This window comes from Notamacropus eugenii, chromosome 2, assembly GCF_028372415.1.
Source record: "Notamacropus eugenii isolate mMacEug1 chromosome 2, mMacEug1.pri_v2, whole genome shotgun sequence".
In the NCBI taxonomy this organism is placed as follows: domain Eukaryota; kingdom Metazoa; phylum Chordata; class Mammalia; order Diprotodontia; family Macropodidae; genus Notamacropus; species Notamacropus eugenii.
This window is the reverse complement of record NC_092873.1, coordinates 97,604,443-97,624,515: the sequence shown is the minus strand read 5'-3', so window position 1 is coordinate 97,624,515 and position 20,073 is coordinate 97,604,443. Positions and strand designations below refer to the sequence as shown.

Below are 20,073 nucleotides of genomic sequence, written 5' to 3'. Positions count from 1 at the left end.
AAGATGGGGTGTTGGGGAGGGATGTGGTGGGGAAGGCTAGACAATGATTCCCATCAAAAAGTTCTGGGGATTTAATATAAGTCATGTCCAGTCAGAAAAGCTAATTCAAAAAACCAAAATCTTAGGCTATATTAACAGAGGCATGAGTGTGGTACCCTCACTGAATTCTCCCCCGCTCACATCATATCTGGTTGGTGCTACACTTTAGAAAAGTTTAGAAAGTCTGAAGGAGTCCTCCTGAATAGGGCAAAGAGAGTGGTGAGGGGCCCCAAGACCGCTCCATATAAGGACTGGTTGAAGGAACTGGTGGAGTTTGGCCTGGAATATAAAGACTTAGAGTGGATATGATAGATGGGTTCAAATATTTGAAAGAGTGTCCCATGGAAGAGGGATTAGATTAGTTCTGCTTAGCCTCAGAGGGCAAAACAAGGAGTGATGAAGGTGTAGGAATTGCAGGGAGGCTCAATGTAAACAAAAAAAAAAATCCTAACAGTCCAAACGATTCAGAAGTAGAATGGGGAGCCTTAGGAAGTAGAGGTCTCCCCCTCAATTGGTATGTTCAGGCTGAGACTGGTGACACTTTATTGGTTATGTTGTAGGGGGATTTCTCTATAGGTACAAGTGGACAAGGTGACTTCTCACTCTAATACCATGGTGATCAATGTGTTAAGGTCTTACTGGAGCCCACCATGGAGATAAGTCAGGACTCTTTACACTGAATTCTTCAGGCAACAGGATTATGAATGCTTTATTTTGGGGACACTCAATCTACAGTTTCCTTGGGAAGCTCTCTTTTAGAAGGAAAAACCAGGAACACACCCCCAAGAAAGAGGTTTATAGGACATTAGCAAATACAAATAAACACGAAGTCATTCATTGTGGTTATACCAATTCTGAATTCAGAATAACTCTGGATGGGACTAAAGATTATCTTTGTACTTTATTTAATTTTTTAAAAAAATTTATTCATTCACTCTACAAATCTAAGCACTGTGTTAGAAACTGGGGAAGATGCAAATTGTAGGTAAGGGTCTGTCTTCAGTCCATCAGGGGAATATGACACAAATCCTAACAACTATTATTAGTATATGATGTTACAGGGAATCAGATGCAAAAGGAATATAATATTGTGGATACCTGGGATCAGAGGATACCTGCCTCTGACAAATACTGATTATTTGACTATTAAAACTTCAGAGCCCCAGGCAAGTTTCTAAGACTAGAATTGCCAGTGTTGGTACCAATCTGTATTGGTAGAGAGAGTTTCCTTAATGAGAGTTCCCCAATTCAGTGAAATCTGGCTCCTTTGTCTCTACCACCCTGTGCAAAAAAAAAAAGGAAAAGGAAAATCACTCTGTGAGATCCAAGAAGGGAGATGGCTACTAATTGGAGGATCAGAAAAAGTATTTGAGCTGGTCTTTAAAGGATGGGTACAAATTTAGCAGGCCAAGAAGAGGAGGATGTCCCAGTCATTGAAAACTATGATGAAAAATCCCAACAGATACTGGGTGTTGTGTTAGGGGAATAGGGTCTGAGGGTAGTCCCGTTTGACTAGATCTTGGAGTTTAAGGGGTATGGTAATATAATACGAGGCTAGGCAGGTAGGACAACAAATTATGGAGGGCTTTGAATGCCAGGTAAGGGACTTTGCCTTGTAGTCAGTAAACAATAGGGAGCTAGTGAAGATCTTTGAGCAGTAGAGTGACATGCCCACATTAGTACTTAAGAAAAATTATTCTAGTCATTGTATGAAGAACAGATTGAAAGTAGGAAGACTTAACAAGGGGAAGGGAATAAGCATTTATATAGCAACTACTATATGTGCCTGACTTTGTGCTAAGCACTTTTCAAATATGATCTGCTTTGATTCTCACAACAACCCTGGGGGGTAGGTGCCATTATTATCTCCATTTAACAGTTGAGATAACTGAGGCAAACAGAGGTTAGGTGACTTGTCCAGGGTCACATAGTGAGTTAAGTTTGAGGCCAGATTTAAACTCAAGTCTTAACCAGGCACAGCATTCTATCCATTGCACCACCAACTGCCTCACATAGTTGACAAGTAGTAAAACCAGGTTCCAATTCTGACCACAAATTCATTGGTCTCTCTATTGTGCTATGATAACAGTGAGGCTAGAGAGAAAGGGACGGAGTCAAGAGATGTTGTGGGAATGAAACTGTTAGACTTAGCGACTAATGACTGGGTGTGAGTGGTAGCGATACAGTGAAGTCATTGGACTTGAGTTGGAATCCTGGTTTTTTCACCTCTTGGCTACATGACCTTGAGCAAGTTACCTAATCTCTTTGGATTTCGGTTTCTTCATCTGTAGAATGGGCAGCTAGGTAGCAAAGTAGATAGAGTGCCAGGCCTGGTGGCAGGAAGACCCATCTTCCTGAGTCCAAATCCTGCTTCATACTTACTGGGTGACCCTGGGCAAGTCACTTCACTCTGTTTGCCACAGTTTCCTCACCTGTAAAATGGGCTGGAGAAGGAAATGGCAAACTATTCTAGTACCTTTGCCAAGAAAACCCTGAATGAGGTTGGAGGAGTCTGACATGACTGAGAATAATGGAACATGAACATCTGTAAGACCATGAGCAAACCACCTGATCTCCTTGGGCTCAGTTTCCTCATCTGTAGAATGAGGAGGGGGTTGAACTGGATACTTCAAAGGTCTCTTTCAGATCTAGTTTATAGTCTCCTTGGCTCTAAGTTTAGTGCTCTAGCCACTGGATCACTAGGATTCTGACTCAACGCTTGACATTCTGTGTGCCAATCAGCTATCCCTCCCAATCCTGACTCGTGGGCAAATTTACAGGTTTGCTTCTCTATGTCATCATCTCAGTCACTGATAAAAAAGGCTGACAGCACAGGACCAAGGACAGATCCAACACAAGGGGGCAAATTCAACTTCATATAGGTATTGTTGAGTCTTAATGGGATGATTCTGGACAGGTTTACCTTAATCAAAGGAGTGAGGTAGCTAGGGTGGCCTTAGAATTAGGAGAAATCTGAGTTCAAATTCAGCTTTAAACCCTTACTAGCTATATGACCCTGAGCAAGTCACTTAATCTCTGGTCTTCCTTATTTTCTTCAACTATAAAATGGGGATAATAATAGCACCTAATATTAGCTGAGATACATGAGATAATATTTTTAAATTATTTAAATTTATTTAAACTATAATTAAAATATTTATAAAATAATAAATATTTAAATTAAATCTAAAAAATACTTTAAATTATTTTAAAGCAGTTAGCCTATAGTAGGTACTATATAAATGCTAGCTGTTATTACTATTAAACTCTACGCTGTGTCCTCCATGACAATGGCAACTTGCCTTTGGCAACCATAAGGTTTCCTGTTTTGTACCTCACTTGAATTAAAGTCAGGCGTCACCCAAGAGGCAATGAAATGTTGCATTGTAAACATGTGTAGATTGTAACATATCACCACCAGTGAAGAACTAGATAGGAGAAAGGAAGCCTGCCCTGTCACTAGAGAGATATATCACCAGAAAAGAAGGTGACCTGGTCATATACAAGGTATAGGTCGTAACCAATAGACATGAATAGACCTGAACCATTGGTGTCCACCATTGTCAATAGACCCAGAAGAAAGCCTCCATCAAGTTGACTGGAACATTTAATGGAACACATGAACAAGCGTCACATAGACTGAGAAGATATAAATGAGTTGCTCCCTATACCAATAGAGGAAAAGTCTATATCTGTGAGATCACAGATCCATTGATGTGTTATTATACATGTGTCTGACTGTGACTTTAGGAAAAACTAAGAAGATCCATCAGCTCTGGATTCACGAGTCAGGCTCAAGGGTCAAGACCCTACTAGAGTCCTCCTGTCCCTTCCTAATCTCCCTCTGCCCCATCCCAAGTCTACTGTGCAAGATTTTCTCACTGCAGGTTAATTCCTCCTGCTTCATTAGCTCCTGGAACAGGGAGCCGTCTGGGTGGTAAAAGCAATTATGCTCATGGAGCACTTTCCTTCTATGGGTCCCTAACTCAGTAGGGGAATGGGATGGGGGGATGGGGAAAGCCGTAGCCATGGGTGACTCTGAATGTCAGAAAGCAGAGTAAATTAGTCCTTTGAGCCAGGTGGCGGCTGGCAGGGGGCCGCGACGGCTGTCATTAGCTTCATGGAGAAAGCAATAAAACTCTGTTCGTTCATCAACCAGCCACCGTGAGGGCCTATTTCCTGCTCAAATAAAATTAAACGTGATGGATGGAGCCTAGGAGAGGGAGGCAGAGTTGGGGATGGATTAGAGGCTGAGTGAGGATAGGTTGCTCCTGGCTTGGGCTTCTGGTAGCTGGAGAAGTGAGGACCAACCTGAAGTCCTTACCCTGAACCTTTGGGCAGTTGGCAGCAGAGGAAAGAAAGGCCTTTGGGTTTGGGGGAGGCAAGTGCAGGGAAGAAAAGCAGGCTTTGAGTTCACAGAAAAGGGGAATTTTTGATATTCATTTTCAGGATCATGCTTCCATATGGCCTGAAGTAATGAGAAGACAAAAAAAGACTGGGAAGCTCCCCAGGCTCTGACACAATTAGAGGTAGCAGTTCACATGTTTGAGACATTGTCTTCACACTAGCCCTGAGGCAATAGGTGGTGAAGTGGATAGTGTACAGGGATTGGAGTCTCAAAGGCTGGTCTTTGTGAGTTCAAATCCTGCTTCAGACACTTAACCATCTACGTGACCCTGGGCAAGTCACTTAACCTCGTTTGTCTCAGTTTCCTTATCTGTCAAATGAGCTAGAGAAGGAAATGACAAAGCACTCCAGTGTCTTTGCCAAGAAAACCCCAAATGGGGTCACTAAGAGTTGGAGCCGACTGAAAATGACTGAAGCATGAAAATGACTTCATGCTAGCCCCAGGAGGTAGTCAGGGCAAGTATCATTCACACCCATTTTATAGATGAGGAAACTCAGGTTCAGAGAGGAAAACAGGTTGAGATTTGACCCCAAGTCTTAGGTCTACCATCATTATCATTATTATAATAGCTAGCATTTACATAGCTCTTTAATGTTTGCAAAGAACAGGTTAACTGGAACATTTACATTAACATGAACAAGCGCCATGTAGACTGAGATGTTATTTTCATTTACATGGGTTAAATCATAGGCAGAATGGTTCTCAGAGATCATCTGGTCCAGGGGTGGGGAACCTCTGGACTCCAAGTTACATGTAGCCTACTAGGTCCTTGGGTGTGGCCTTTTGACTGAGTCTAAGTTTTAGAAGACAAATCCTTTTATTAAGGAGATTTGTTCTGTGAAGTTTGGATTCAGTCAAAAAGCTGCACTTCAGGACCTTGAGGGCCACATGTGGCCTTGAGGCTGCAGGTTCCCCATCTCTGATCTCATTGAATCCCCTTATTTAACAGATGTGAAAGGATTCACCTCAGGGCCTTCTAGCTATAAGTATCAGGATTTGAACCCAGAACTTTTGACTCCAAATCCACTTCTCTTTCTAATATGCCATACACTAATGCTATGGATAGCCTGAGTGTGGCGAAATCTTACCCAAGTGCTGCTAGCTTAGATGTAGCTCTGTCCTTCTCAACATTCCTACTCCCCTTGTTTAGTCATTTTTTACTTGTGTCTGACAAGAGTCATGACCCCATTTGGGTTTTCTTGGCAAAGATGCTGGTATGAGTAATTTGCCATTTCCTTCTCCAACTCATTTTATAGATGAGGAAACTGAGTCAAAGAAGGTGAAGTGACTTGCCCAGGGTCACATAGCTAGTTAGTGTCTGAGGCCAGATTTGAACTCAGGAAGATGAGTCTTCCAAGCCTGGCACTCTATCTACTTTGACACCTAAATGCCTTCCTACTCCCACACAGGGAGTTAATTCCTACTCCTTCTTCTACCAAACAACCAGAGTATTACTATTCCTTTCTTATTCGTGGGGCATTGGGGGGCCAGGGAGAAGCTAGATGGGGCAGGGTGCCCATTCTCTAGGCCCACTCTGGGCATAAAACCCACTGCAAGTGGAAGAAGGCTGTCACACCCTACTCCATCCACCAAGCTATGCAGTAGAAATTCTGATATAATAAGGTTTAACCTCCGTACTTTTTGCTGCTGCTGCTGGAGACCTTTTTAGTTACTCACTACTGGGGAAAGATGGGAAAGCCAGATGAAAACTAGCGTCTTGAGGTGCCCTGAGTACCTTCAAGAAGCTTTCCCAGACTAACCACTAACCTCATTCATTTTCTCTAGGCTGTACTATTATAGGCTCACATGGGTTACAAACCCCTGAATATAAAGGAAATAATTCTGCAGAATCTTGATGTTTGAGAGGAAAATGCTCTTTGTACATTCTGTATGCTTAAGGGATGTTTCTTTAAATGATGAAATTTCAAGTAAATGATTTTATCTCCTTAATGACAACTGAAACTCAAGGACCAGGGTTATAGGTGTCTCTCCCTTACCCAAACTCCTCAGTGACTACACAGATCTGAACAGCCAAGAAGACTAAATACTGAATAAGTTAATAAATAATATAATATGTAATAAATATATAAATAATACATAATTAATGAATAATAAATGCATCTTAACCTTCATGACTTCACTTAATGCAGCCTGGGCACTATTATATGGAGCAAAATGGAATCCATTTCAGTTCATCATTGGCAACTAGGTCCAAGGCAGGAACTTCCACCTGAGGGACCCACATAGCTAGATGATGAGCCTGCCCTGGGAGACAGAGACTTATTCTTTCCCCAGAGGTCTGAGTCCCCAGGTATTCTGCTCCATAGCCTGGCCAGTTGCGGAGCAAGCCTCCCTGTGAAAGAGTAACCTTCCTTGTCCCTAAACAGATCCTGCTTTCTTCCCAGAAGCTCAGGACTTTATTTCAAAAATGCAGTGCTCTTGGCAAAGATCCTCCCCCCAGGCTTCACCGCAGGGAATGGTTTGGAGGCTGCAGGAGTACATCCCTCTAGATATCTTCTCTCTCTCTGGGAGCCTATAGAATCATTTCCCTAGGAAATGCAGGGCCCCAGAGGAGGCATGATGGGTAATGAATTATACCAGTGACAACCATCGGCCAGCCCTCCGCTCCCAAGCCATCAGCTCTAAATCAAGCTAGGCCAGAGAAGGTGGTTGTTTAGTACAAAGAGGCAGGCGTGGGTGGCCACTTACCACCAGTGTGCTTGTCTGCCTTCCCCAGACTATCCCGGCACCCAATTTAATCTTGGGGAGCTAATCCCCATTCTTTCTGCCAGCAAGCCAGGACATCACTATTCCCTTCCATCACTCTGTGAAAAGACAGACCCAGGGCAAGGTACTCCTTCTTTTCCCAGGACATGACAATTCCTAGCTCAGTACTTCACCTAGTGTTACAAGTAAGAGAGGTTACCACAGAAGCTGGGGGATGGGTGGGGGTGACCTTTGAAATAAACTTTCCTTATGCATCATAAGATTATAGGCTTAGAACTGGAATGGACCTCAGAGCCAGCTGGTCCTTTAGCCCCGCTCCCATTTTACAGATCAGGAAACTGAGACCCAGAGAGGTTAAATGATTAACGCAAGGTCACCTAATAAGTGGCAGACATGGGATCCTTTGACCCTCAAATGCACAACACAGCAACCAGAATGTGTCCTCATGACCTTGTCTTATCCCACCAAAGCTCAGGGGGTTTCTGCTCTGGGGTGGTCTGTACTAGGGTGGTCAATCTCAAGGGTCCAAGGACCCCTTCAACCTACCATGATTGAATCCAGGTGAACTGACAGATAAATCACTTGAAAATAGCAGATTAAAAACAGAATTTCAATGAACTAGTGTCTCTAATGTACGTGCGTGCGTGTGTGTGTGTCAGGGGGAGGGCATGGGGTGTATTGTGTGGGGGGGATGTAGGAGAGAGGAAAAGAACAGAAAGAGGTCAGTGCAGGTAGGAACTAAGGAAGGAATAGATGGGGGATCAATTAAGTCAAGTGTGGGATCACAAAAAAAGAGAAGGAAATTCTCATCATGAGACCTTCCCCCTTCCTACCACCACCTCCAATTAGGGTATAAAGATAATCAACCCAGCTATCCGAGCGAGCCTTGCCTCCCATGGCTTGTTAATGATGGAGGTGGGGGCAGGAAAGAGAGCACAAAAAGCAAGTCACCTCATGCTGAATATTCCATGGAAGGGTGGGAAATAGGGAGAAACAGGGAAATGGATGATCCATAGCCGGGAAGAAGGCTATAGGAGAATATGGGAGGGATTGGGGAGGAACGGAAAAGACAGAGAAGGATGAAGAGAAGAGGAAGAAAGGGAAAAAGGGAGAAGGATAAAAATAGGATAGAGAAGAGAGTAGTAGAAGGGGGAGGGGGAAAAGAGAAGGGAAGATGAGAGAGGAAGAAAAATACATCCCTGCATTCTTCTGATTGTTTTGTTAGGTGGCTGACTCAGAGGATTGAGGGATAGAGGAACAGAGATTGGTGAATGATGAGAAGCTGCATGGACAATATCAGTACTAGGCACACAGACCCGAAGGATGGGGGTAGGATGATAAGCAGTATTCAGGGACGGGGTATAGGGTGTAAGGACTGCAGGAGTATAGTCAAACTACCTAACTCAAGACTCAAGGGTGGAGAGCCCCTGGGCTCTGTTTCCATTGGCACAGTGAGTTCCCAACACTCTCCCCCAACCCCATATCCAGAGACCCATCCACAGCAGAAGGCAATGGGGCAGGAGTGTTCTTACCACTACTGGCCCAGGGAAGGTACCAGGGGCAGCTGACATTGACATAGGTCCCAGGGAGTCCATCTGGCCAACAGGTATAGTTATCAAAGGTCCGGTTGCAAAATAGGTCTCCTGAGTAGAAAGAATGAAGAACACATCTAGTTAGGTGAAGATAGGAACAGGGAAGTTTCCTATCAAGGATTCAGTACTTCACAGCCACCCTCCCCTAACTCCTTGCTCAGATCAGAGCAATCTTGCTGACTCAGTGGAGAAGAGCTCTGGGCTTTAATTCTACTTCTTAGTTTCTCTGTGATTTGTGAGGTAAGTGCCACCCCCAGTGTCCTTCTCTCATATTCCAAAAGAGAAAGAAATGAAAAGCCAACCCCTTCCTTTTCCAGGGTCCTGGGTCATGTGCCTCATCTTCTCTACCTTCTTCCATGTTTACTCCCTTCCCTGGACTCCCAAACTGGGATTTCCCTGAACTCTACAGAGTGTACATACAGACATCTCTGACATTAATATATCCATAGTCAGGAATGGCTCATGCTCAATTGTGGCTTCCTCTCTACCCTCCCCATTTCAGTGCCCACTCATCCTAATGTGTGCCCTCTACTCAGCCTGGAGAGATTACCATTCAGGTGGAATGAAATGACATCTGAGATGCCTTCCAAATCTGTGATTCCTGTAAAATAAGACCAAGCCCAGTTCCAGGTTCTCATCTGCCTGAAGGTCAGGAACAGCCTCTTAACAGGATTCCCTTTTTGTTTCTATTAAGACTGAATGTCTCTGCCAGATTAATCTTCCTAGAATACTGTTTACATCATTCCATTCCTCTGTTTAAGGACTCTCTACTGCATTCTTTTATTCAGATCTGGAAGCAATCTTGGAAGTCATCTTGTTCAACCCTATCATTTTACAGATGGGGAAACTGAGATCCAACTGAAGGCAGAAAAGTTCTATGGAGCAGAGTCAGGATTTAAACCCAGGTCGTCATTCTTTCCACTCAGCTCCACTGCCTTTCCTCTCATTCATTCATTTATCCACCTATTCAATATTTGCCAAGTCCCTACTATGTGCAAGTGCCTATATTAAGTGGTGAGGAGAATCCCCAAGGAGAATAAGACATAGTCCTTGCCCCCGAAGAGCTTCCAATCAAGTAGGATGGATAAAATTTGAACTAAAGTAATTATGATACAAATCACACAGTGATAAGCACACAGAAGAGGTAAAAACAAAGTGTTTAGAGAAGTTGAGCATTCCAAGGAGGGATTGGTCATTTTATGGGATGGACTGGGGAGCGGGAAGAATTCTGATCTGAGGAGGAGACATTTGTGCTGGACCTGAATGGTGGGGAGGATTCTGAGAAGCAGCATAATGTAGTAGAAAGAGGAATCAGAAACCCTAGTTTTGAGCCTGAGTATTGTACTTGCTATCTTTTTGACCTTGGGTTAATCACTTCCTCTCTCCACATCTCTATAATGAAGTCATTGGGTTAGATGATCTCCAAGGTTCCTTCTTGCTCTGGATTCTATGCTTCTATTTCTCTGTAACTCCCAGAAATCAGCTCAAGATTTTCCTTAACAGAGCATTCAAGACAGGGTGTTGTTTGGTGGAGTAGGATCAGGAGAAAGGGAGAGTCTGCTTGGGGCAGCAGTGGGGTGGAGTGTGGGAGGAAGGTCAAATCCATGTGTGTCTCCTCAAAGATGGAGACCACAGATTGAACATGGCGATGCTCACCTGTGGCTGGGAGAGGCGTCTCTCGTATAAATTGTTCACACTTCAGGCGATATTCCTTCCACTTGTACACTGTCTCTGAAAAGGATCCAGGTGCACCCTATAGGAAGATAACAATAATAACCAATGATAGTAGTAATGAGAGGCAGCCTTGAAGTCAAGAAGAATAGGGTCCAAGTTGGGCCTCTGACTCACACTGGACACAGGACCTTGGAAAGTCACTAAAACTCTCAATGCTCTGTAAGACTATAAAGTGCAGAGAAGGTGCTGATTTGTTCTATGTGGTAGGTATCATCCCCATTATACAGATGAAACAATTGAGACTCAGAGATTATATGACTTGCTCACAGTGACACAGTCAAGAAATGCCCAAAGAGGGAGTTAGAACCATGTTTACTCACTCTTAAGTCCAGCATCCTTTCAGAGAGGGACAAGTCCCATGAAATAAAGACACCTTTCCTGGATCTGCAGCTTTCCCTCATCCTCAACTCTTTGCCTCATCAAAGATGTTATCTCTCTGCCCAAGCCAGATAATTCCCAGGAAGGTAGCATTATTCTCAGGGGGAGAGGGAAGAAAAGTGCCAAGACTTCTTCTATGGGGTCATGAGATCCATCCTGATCTAACTTGCAGGTTTGAGGTAATCTAGAAGCCTTCCCTTCACTCTCCCTCAACCGCCCACCCTTCATGATCTAATAAGCTGCCAAGTCTTACTGAGTCTAGACACATATCTCTTACACCCATCCCTTTCTCTACACTCATGTAAATACCATCCTAGTTCAGGTCCTTATCACCTATTACCTGGACAATTTCAACAGTCTGATAATTGAACTCCCAACTACAGTCCCTCCCCTCTCCAATCTGTCTTCCACTTGCCAAATTAATATTTTGAAAACATAAATCTGACCATATTACTACCCTGTTCAAGAAACTTCAGTAGCTCCCTATTGCCTATTAAGGATAAAATACAAACTCCTCTTTATAAGTAAAATTTTAATTCTTCCTAGTCTGGCTCCACATCTGTCTTTTCAGAGTGGTTCACAATATTCCTTCCCCACCCCTATACATTCTATGTTCCAGTTGAACTGGTCAGTTTACTTCTCCCTACATATCATGTTCTATCTCTCACCTCTGTGCCTTTGTACAGGCCATCTTTCACGCCTCCTTCCCCACTTCTGTCACTTGGAATCCCTAACCTCCTTCAAAACTTCACATTGCTGGCACCTCTTCTCCCAGGCTTTTCCAATTGTTAACTTCCTCTTGCTCTTAAAATCTTTTGCACTTTCTTATCAGCAAGCAAGCTGATTCCCTCACCCCCAGTAGAATGTCATCTTCTTGAGGACAAAGACTGTTTCATTGTCTGTACATTGGCCTGGCATATAATAGATGCTTATTAAATGCTTGTCAAATTGAATCAAGCCTCTGGACTATCCTCAGAGTTTGGAGAGCTCCCTAGAGGATGTGATCAAAGGAAATGAGCTGAAACTACAATAGGAAGTTAGATATTAGATTTTTGACTGTTGAGGGGGGTTGGTGAGCTGGGGAGTATCTTGGGTAGACTCTGGGAATCTTCTTTCCTGGAGAAGGCATAAACTACACTAACTGTATCATCTGATGAGGGCAGTGTAAGAGAAATTCCTCTAGAACACATAGAGATTGAGTTACCTAAAATATCTTGAAAAAGAGACAGGAGTCAGTTGGTTTTAAATATGAGGATGAGATTTTTGTGTTTCATGCTGGAGGCAACAGGGAACTTTTGAAGGTTTTTGGATAGAGGAGTGATATGATCCTTCCCATCCCAGGAGAAAATGTGCAAGAAGACTCGTGTCCTTTCAGACTGAGGATTGGATTAACCACACAGAGCTGCCCCATCACACCTGCATTTCCATTCCATGTTCATTCATTTTCCTGCTTGTTTATTTGTTTTTCATTATCACAGAAATCCCAAGAGAGCAGGGAACACTCTTACACTACAGAATAGGAATTCTGTATCAAGTAGGCCAAAGTCTAACATGAAGGAAAGCCAGTAGAGATGAAAACACTAATCCTGCGTAATGAGACAAGTCAGGAGCAGACTCCAGGGAGGTCCATTCTGCTGCGTTGTCAAGACCCCAAAAGCCAGGGAGTCAGGATGGGTCTTAGACTCTGTACAGAATGGTTAGACTTAAGAGGGTCCATGGGATATGGTTGACGGTGAAGGGAGGTACAGTTGACAGTCCCCAATAGACCAAAAAGGGGATGGATTGTCAGTGGGAGTTTGGAGACCTAGACTCTAGCCCTGCCTGGCCATGACACTGCTATGTGATCTCCAGTTCTTAGCTTTTCTGGGCCTCTATTTCCCTATCTGTATATTCAGTAGAAGAACACCTATCCTAGATTCTTTCTCAGGTTCTTGTGATAACTGATTCTGGAGTTGAAGCTGGCTGCATTAAGAGGGGAACCTAACTTCCAGGAATAGGATGGTGATATTCCCACTCTCCACTGTCCTCTTCAGACCTCATCTGGACAGTGGTGCTCAGTTCTGGGCAACACAGTTTAACAAGTTGGAGAGTGTCCAGAAGAGGGTCACCAGCATGGTGGAGGGTCTTCAGTTCATGTCACAGGAGGACTATTTTGTCCTTGGAGTCACTGGACATGTTTGGTATGGAGAAGGGAAGACTCAGGCAGGACATATAGCTATCTTCCAAGTATCTGAAGGACTCCCATGAGAACATGGATCTATTTTTTTTGGTTTCACAGGGAGAACAATGGAACAGAATGGAATTTAAAGAAAGACAGATTTAGATTTGGTGTCAAGAGAACCTTTCTAACAATCGCACTATCCACAATAGGAAGGGATTGCCTTGAGAGTTCTCCCTCCTTGGGGGTCTTCAAGAAGAGGCTGGCCTTGTCAGCTTTATTCTAGTGGGGATTCCATTTTGTATGAGTTGGACACCAACAAACCAAAACTCTCAAATTCTGTGATTCTGGGTCAAATCCCAGAATCTGACACTAACTGCTTGGATGCACCTCAGTTTCCTCACTTATAAGTGGGGAACTGGACAACATAATCTTTAAGGTCTCTATGTAGATTATCTTGATATATTGCAAAGAGCCCTGCCTTGGAGTCAGGAGATCTGGGGAAACTCAGTTATTTAACTGTGACCTTGGGCGAATCCTATTTCCTCCTTGGCAGCCAGATGGAGTGGTAGATCAAGTGCTGGGCCTGGAATCAGGAAGACCTGAGTTCAAATATAACCTGAGACACTTACTAGCTGTGTGATCCCAGAAAAGTTTTTTAACCTCTGTTTACTTCAATTTCTCCAGTATAAAATTGGGATAATGATACCAGAGTTGTAAGGATTAAATGGGATAATATTTATAAAGTGCTTTGCACAGTGGCTGGTATATAGTAGGCATTTAATAAATGCTTGTTTCCTTTCTTCAGTTTTTTCATATGTAAAATGAGAGGATTCAACTAGATGATATCTAAGATCCCTTCCAGTTTTTAAAACCTATAATCCTAAACCACTGAACATCTTTGAGTCTCAGTTTATTCATCTGTAAAATATCAGAGAATCTAGAGTTAGAAGGCACTTTAAAAGTTAATTCAGTCCATTTTTATAGATGAGGAAACTGAGGCATCCAGATGCTAAGTAATTCGCCCAAATCAGTGTAAGTAATACTTTCCACCCTGAGGTCTTTAATTAAAGAGTTTCGTGACCACTGGTAAGCGATGTCGTAGAGAAGGCTCTTGTTCACATATAGGTTGGCCACCAACATCTCTTCCAGCTCTGAGATTTCCATGAAATTACCAGACTAGGATTTGAATCCAAGTCACTTGATTCTAAAGCTAGTGTGCTTTCTACTTCAAGGTTGCTCACTTACTCTACAGTGAATGTGAAGCTGTTACTGTTATTAGTAAGAGTCAGTCAACAATTTATTAAGATTAAGTGCTTACCATATTCTAGGCTCTGTGCTAAGCATTGGGTACACAAAGAAAGGCACAAACCAACCTAAATTCCAATGGGTGAGACGACATGCGGACGACTATATACACCCAAAGAATATACAGGGCTGTTGGATGTAATTTCAAAGGGAAGGCACCAACATTAAGGGAGACCCTGAAGACTGGGGAAAGTTTATGGAAATGTGAAATAGAATCATCCCGTACCACTGAGCCTCCATGCCTATAATTCCTATCCTTCTTTAAGGTAAGTATTCTATATGGAAGGTGCCTATGAAAAGGCAGTTTGTTGTGTGAGAGGTGACACACGAACTCTTCATCTCCCTATGGGAATCAGAATAAATTAACTTATCAGGAGAGACCAGGAGTGTAAGGTCCTGCCACAGAGGGTAAGCTGGTGGGAATGTAATGGCCAGGTCAGGGCTTAAAGTGAGGAAAGGCAGGCATCAGGGTGCTGGGTGGGTATCTACGGGCAACAGAGCTGTGAAGATGGTTATGCTGCTTTGAAAATAAACAGACCAATAAGGATGAATCTGGATGAATCCTGTCACCTCTAGAGTACAATCACAGATTTAGACCTGGGAGGGACAGTAAAAGCCAATCAGTCCAAACCCCTTATTTTACAGATGAGGAAACTGAGGCAAGCAAAGGTTAAGTGACTTGCCCAATGTCACAGAGCTAGGAAGTGTCTGAGATGGTTTTCAAACCCAAGTCTTCCTGATTCCAAGTCCAGCACTCATCCACTATGCCCCACTGCTTCTAGGTAAACTAATACTCCTCCTCCTCCCCCAAACTATCTACATATTTGATTGTTCCTCCCTTTCTAGACCTCCTCAGCTGGACATTCTTTGTGAGCCTTGCTGGTAATAGGGAAATCACTGTTCTTTGATCATAAAGCTGACCAGTTTGTCTTGGAGGACTTAGAGCCAACCCCTGACTAAAAACCTACAGGCAAAACTCAGGGGGCTAGAAGGTAACAAGACTGATATCTTATCAACAAATTGTGATTTCTAAAAGGGCAGATACACTAACTTAGCTCAACTCTTCATCTTTTTGCTTTAAAACTTAGAGGGTATTTAGTAAATATTTGCAGGATTCAGTGGTAGTAACAGGAGCTGTAGCAATAGTAGTAGCAGCAGTAGTAACATTTATATAGAATTCTAAGGTCTGTGAAGCACTTTACATATCAGCTCATTGTGGTCCTCCACATCCATCCCTTCTGTCCCTTTCTCTCTATTCACATAACACCCACCCTTATTTTTTCAGGCTACCACTTGATCTATGAGAAGAGTCTCCTGATCAGTCTCTAGGCTTTCTACTTTCCCATCCTTCTTCCCCAGGCGGCCAAATTGATATTCCTAAAACACAGACCAGACTATGTAACTCCACCACTCAAAAACCTTCCCTGGCTCCCTAGTGATAAAACATGAAAGCCTCAGCCTGATAATAAAAACTCTCCACCATCTGCAGTCTTATTTTACATTCCTCCTCTTTGGTTATTATCTACTATAGTCCAATTTCTCTACCAGATGTTTCTCAGAAATGCAGGAAGCATGAAATAATGCAGAAATGAAAGGAAAAGATGAAAGTAAAGTGCTTTGAAAATTCTAAAGTGTCATCATTACTGTTATCTGGTTTTCTTTATGTCATTCATTATTATCTAAAGAGGTACATGTGGGGGCAGAAGAATGTTGCATCTAGAGTCAGGGAGACATGGATTCCTATCTTACCTCTGACACACAGCTTTGCGATCACAGGCAAGTCACCTACCTTCTCTAAGCCTCAGGTTTCTTATCTGTGAAATAGGGATAATACTACCTACCTCAAGAGGGTCACTGGGAGGTTCAAATGAGACACCAAGTGCCTTGTAAACCTTAAAGAGCTATATAAGCATCAATTATCATGATCATCATAAATCTAATAAATGTTCATTGAATCCGAATCCTGAATAAATGAGTATATAGTCCCAAGAGGGAACTTCGAAGGCCATGAGCGTATAAATGCCTGCCAAGTTTGGTATCCGATAAAACAAAATGCACTTTCTTTATTTTATAGCTATTCCTTCTGCTTAAGATCATAGATTCAGAACTAAAAGGAAACTTAGAGATCATTGATTGCAATTGCTTCATTTGGCAGGTGGGGAAACTGAGTCCCACAGAATTATGTGATAGGTCACATACATGGTAAGTAAGAAAGGGAAGATTTGAACCTAGGTCCTCTGGGTACCATGCTGCCATTTTTCTTAGGCCCTCAGAAAACCAGCACTCCCATCTTCCTCTTCCTCCATTTACCCTTTCCAGCCCAGCCTATCTGAGCAAACATCTCCACTTCCTCACCCCAATGGCCCCTCTATTTCCACTGTAGCTGACAGCTGCAAAACAATCCCTTCCCATCCGGACCCCATCAACCCTACCAAAATAACAGTCTTCAGGTAGCACTCCTGATCCATGTTAGTTAATTGAGGTCACTTAAGGGACTCAAACGGAGGTCAGCTCTGAAGCCTGTAGTGGAAGAGGATGACAGCAAACTCAGGGCCCTCTTGGGCAAGGCCTTAGGATGGTCCCTCTCACAGTCATCCAGACAAGCCCCAGCCAGGCCTTTTCTTGGGCTCTTAGGGGTAAATTTGTTCATACCACTTATTTTATGTAACTTTTGGCATCCCTCACCAGCCTAGGAGTTCCCAAGGCGCAGAGGGACTGTGTTCTTGTTTCTTCCTCCCTTACTGCCTAGCCTAGAGCTGTGTGCACAGAATGAGAAGGACTGATGACCCACTGCCTATTCCTTCTCTTATAACTGCCCCACTGCTGCTGCCTCTCCACCAGTCACTTGATAGGGCAGGTGACCTGGAGGCTAAAAGGCTTTATCAGCTTCCTCCAGCAACAGGAAGCTGGCTGGTTCTCCAGAGTGGAGGGCTCTTCAGAACAGATTAACTCCCCAGGCTTCTATGTCCTCTCACCCAACCCCATTACTGGCAGACCTCCCAGACTAGCCTCTTCTCCCCCTCCCTCTTCCCCACATCATTGCTATGTTCACCTAAGGCCTTAAAATATGTCTGTCTGAGCTGCCTGTTTTGTCAAAGGCTGGGAGAATGAAAGGAAGTGCAGACACAAGTTCCTGCCTTCATGGAATCCCCTCAGCATTCCTTTCCCCTGTATACTACCGTTTTCTTGGGAATCCCCAGAATCCTCTCCCTCTCCTGCTCTGACTTGAAGAATCCCTTTGTTCTTTTAAGGCTCAGTTCAGGTGCATTTTATCCCCCTGATGTCTTCCCAGTTCTACCAGCTGCTAGTGCTATTTGCCAGTCTCATATTGCCTTGTATTTTTATTATTTTAATGTTTGAGATATTATTTTTAAAGTACATAGAACAGGCCAGACATAGAGTAGGCTCTTAATAGTTTGTTCTCTTTCTCCAAATTGTGTCATCCCACCCAAGCAGAATTTAAATATTTTAAGGACCTTTGAATCCCATCCAGTATAGTGCTTTATAACTAGCAGGTGCTTAATAAATAAATAGCAATTGAGCCGAAGATTCTACGCCTGTGATTCTGCAGCTTGCTGCCTATGTGACCTTGACAAAGTCACTTTAACCTCTCCGGGCTTCAGTTTCCTCATCTACAAAATTAGGGAATTGGACTAGCCAGCTTCTGAGGTGGCTCAGAATCTATGGTTTAGGATTCTAATTTGAGGGGAGAGACATAATCCCAGCTCTCAGGGGCTCCCATTCTAGAACTGGCAGGGAAGACTTTGCCACATTGAGCTCTCTTCCCTGGACATCTGGGAGCTGGCCAGGTTCTATCTGTTCCTCCCCTCTGGGATATCTGACTTCTCAGCCACATGATAATTGCTATTCATGTAGCACCTACGATTTTAAAATGCACTTTATATGGATTATCTCTTGTTAGGGACCCAGGAGAACAGGTTTTTAAGACTGGTCATCTATAGGAGTGTAACGGATCATATGAGTCAATGGTGCTTTGCAATAATAAAGGATTGTAAAATACATCATTAATTCAATAATAAGGTTAGAAACGTAAGCTGTATCCAGATCATAGAGGGCCTTGAATTCACTGCTTAGCCCATAGACATTGGGGAGTTTAAGTAGGTTCAGGAGCAGGGGAACAGCATGGTTAAAGTGTTATTTTAGGAAGCTCTCCACCTGAATGTTTACTGAAGTATTAAATACATGTCTAAAAGAGAGCTCCTTAGCATGACCCCTAAACCTGTGCCTCCTCCAAGTTTCTCTATTTCTTTTTTAAAAATTAATTTATTTTAAACTTAAATACTAAAACTTAAGGACACCAAAAGAAAAAATAAACATTGCTATGCGCACAGCAGAACGTAAGAGAGGATTCAAAATATACAGCAATGAGTTTCCATTTCAAGAAAGCCTTTACCATAAATACTATGCATTGTGTTCAGAACTATCTGTCTTTCACTTCCTTGGAAGTTTTCTTTTGTCCTGTGCTGTGCATTTTTTACTTTGTCCCCTTCTGCCCCGCCCCCCAGAAGGCTACAATTAAGTGTGTGCATGTGCGCACACACAATACATACATACGCACAAACATATATATATGTACATCTACATATATTATACTTACATGAGCATATGCTCAGATATCTACAATCATAATCATAGGTAGAACCACACTACATTTGTTTGCCCTCTGTTTCTCTGAGGGTAGATAACATCTTCTTTCATAAGTCCAAAATCCTTCATCTTTTTCTAAGTCTACCAGTTCATCATTTCCTACACCACAACAACATCCCAACCTTATCCTGTCTGGTTATTTTAAATAGTCTTAATACAATATTGAATAATATGGCTGACTGACACATAATGCAGTTTCCCTATTTTTCTTTTTTAATTAAATCTATTTTAGCTTTAACTTTGTCTGAGATCTTGATTACTACCCTTGCTTTTTTTCCTAATAAAATCTATTCTTGATCTTTATTTTATGTTTGTGTATATCTCTTATTTCCTATCCCTCCTGATTCCTTTACTTTACGTCTACCTGCTACCTTGCCCTCCTATTATGTAACCTATCTCCCATCCAAAGATCCCTCCTTTATCCCTTTTATTTCTCGGTCATCCATGAATCCTCCATCACCCTATACCCCCATGTCTAATCAAGTGTCAAATCTCTACCCACATAGAGACTGCTAAGAAAATGCTAAGAGGAACCAAGGTAGTTTTCAGGCGATAGGACCAATATTTTTCAATTCACAGTGCCTTCCTGTAGTAAACTTCCCTAATCAGACAGGTAGCCCAAGAGGAGAACATATCCCTATCGCCTTGATTTCATTTGCTGTATCTGCCCTTGCCATAGAGTGCACCTCAGCATTCCAGCTGGGAGCTAACAAGGATTAGAAGAGACAGTCTTCTTTCTCTGAGTCTTTCTAATACCTTTCGTTGACCATCAGGGAGGTTTTATTTGAGAGGATTCCTGTGTTCATTCCACTCTGCAGCTGGGGTTGCCAGCCTGAGCTCCTGAGAGATGAGGCTTATTAGTTAATAGAATATTACTTATATTAACATACTTATTAGCTAATAGCGAGTCCTTGGGTTGCCCCAAGCAGCTGGAGGATAGGGGCTGGGGCCTGATGAGCCAGAGTGCAGTACTTCTCTTCCCAGGAAAACATCAAGACCCTCGCCAAGTTCTATCTACAACCATATCCAAGCAGTAGATACCCAGATATCCTGACACCCAG

The 20,073-nt window shown here is 42.9% G+C and overlaps 1 protein-coding gene across 2 annotated transcripts in view; it reads right to left on the bottom strand.

Moving 5' to 3' along the window:
- GLP1R (glucagon like peptide 1 receptor) overlaps nt 1–20,073 on the bottom strand; it is an 88,868-nt gene that overhangs the window by 58,399 nt on the left and 10,396 nt on the right. For both annotated transcript variants that reach the window (XM_072641993.1, XM_072641994.1), the window contains exons 2-3: nt 10,423–10,519; nt 8,707–8,817 (exon numbers count right to left, since the gene is read on the bottom strand). In XM_072641993.1, coding sequence (XP_072498094.1) covers nt 8,707–8,817; nt 10,423–10,519 — 208 coding nt within the window. The remainder of the gene's footprint in view (nt 1–8,706; nt 8,818–10,422; nt 10,520–20,073) is intronic.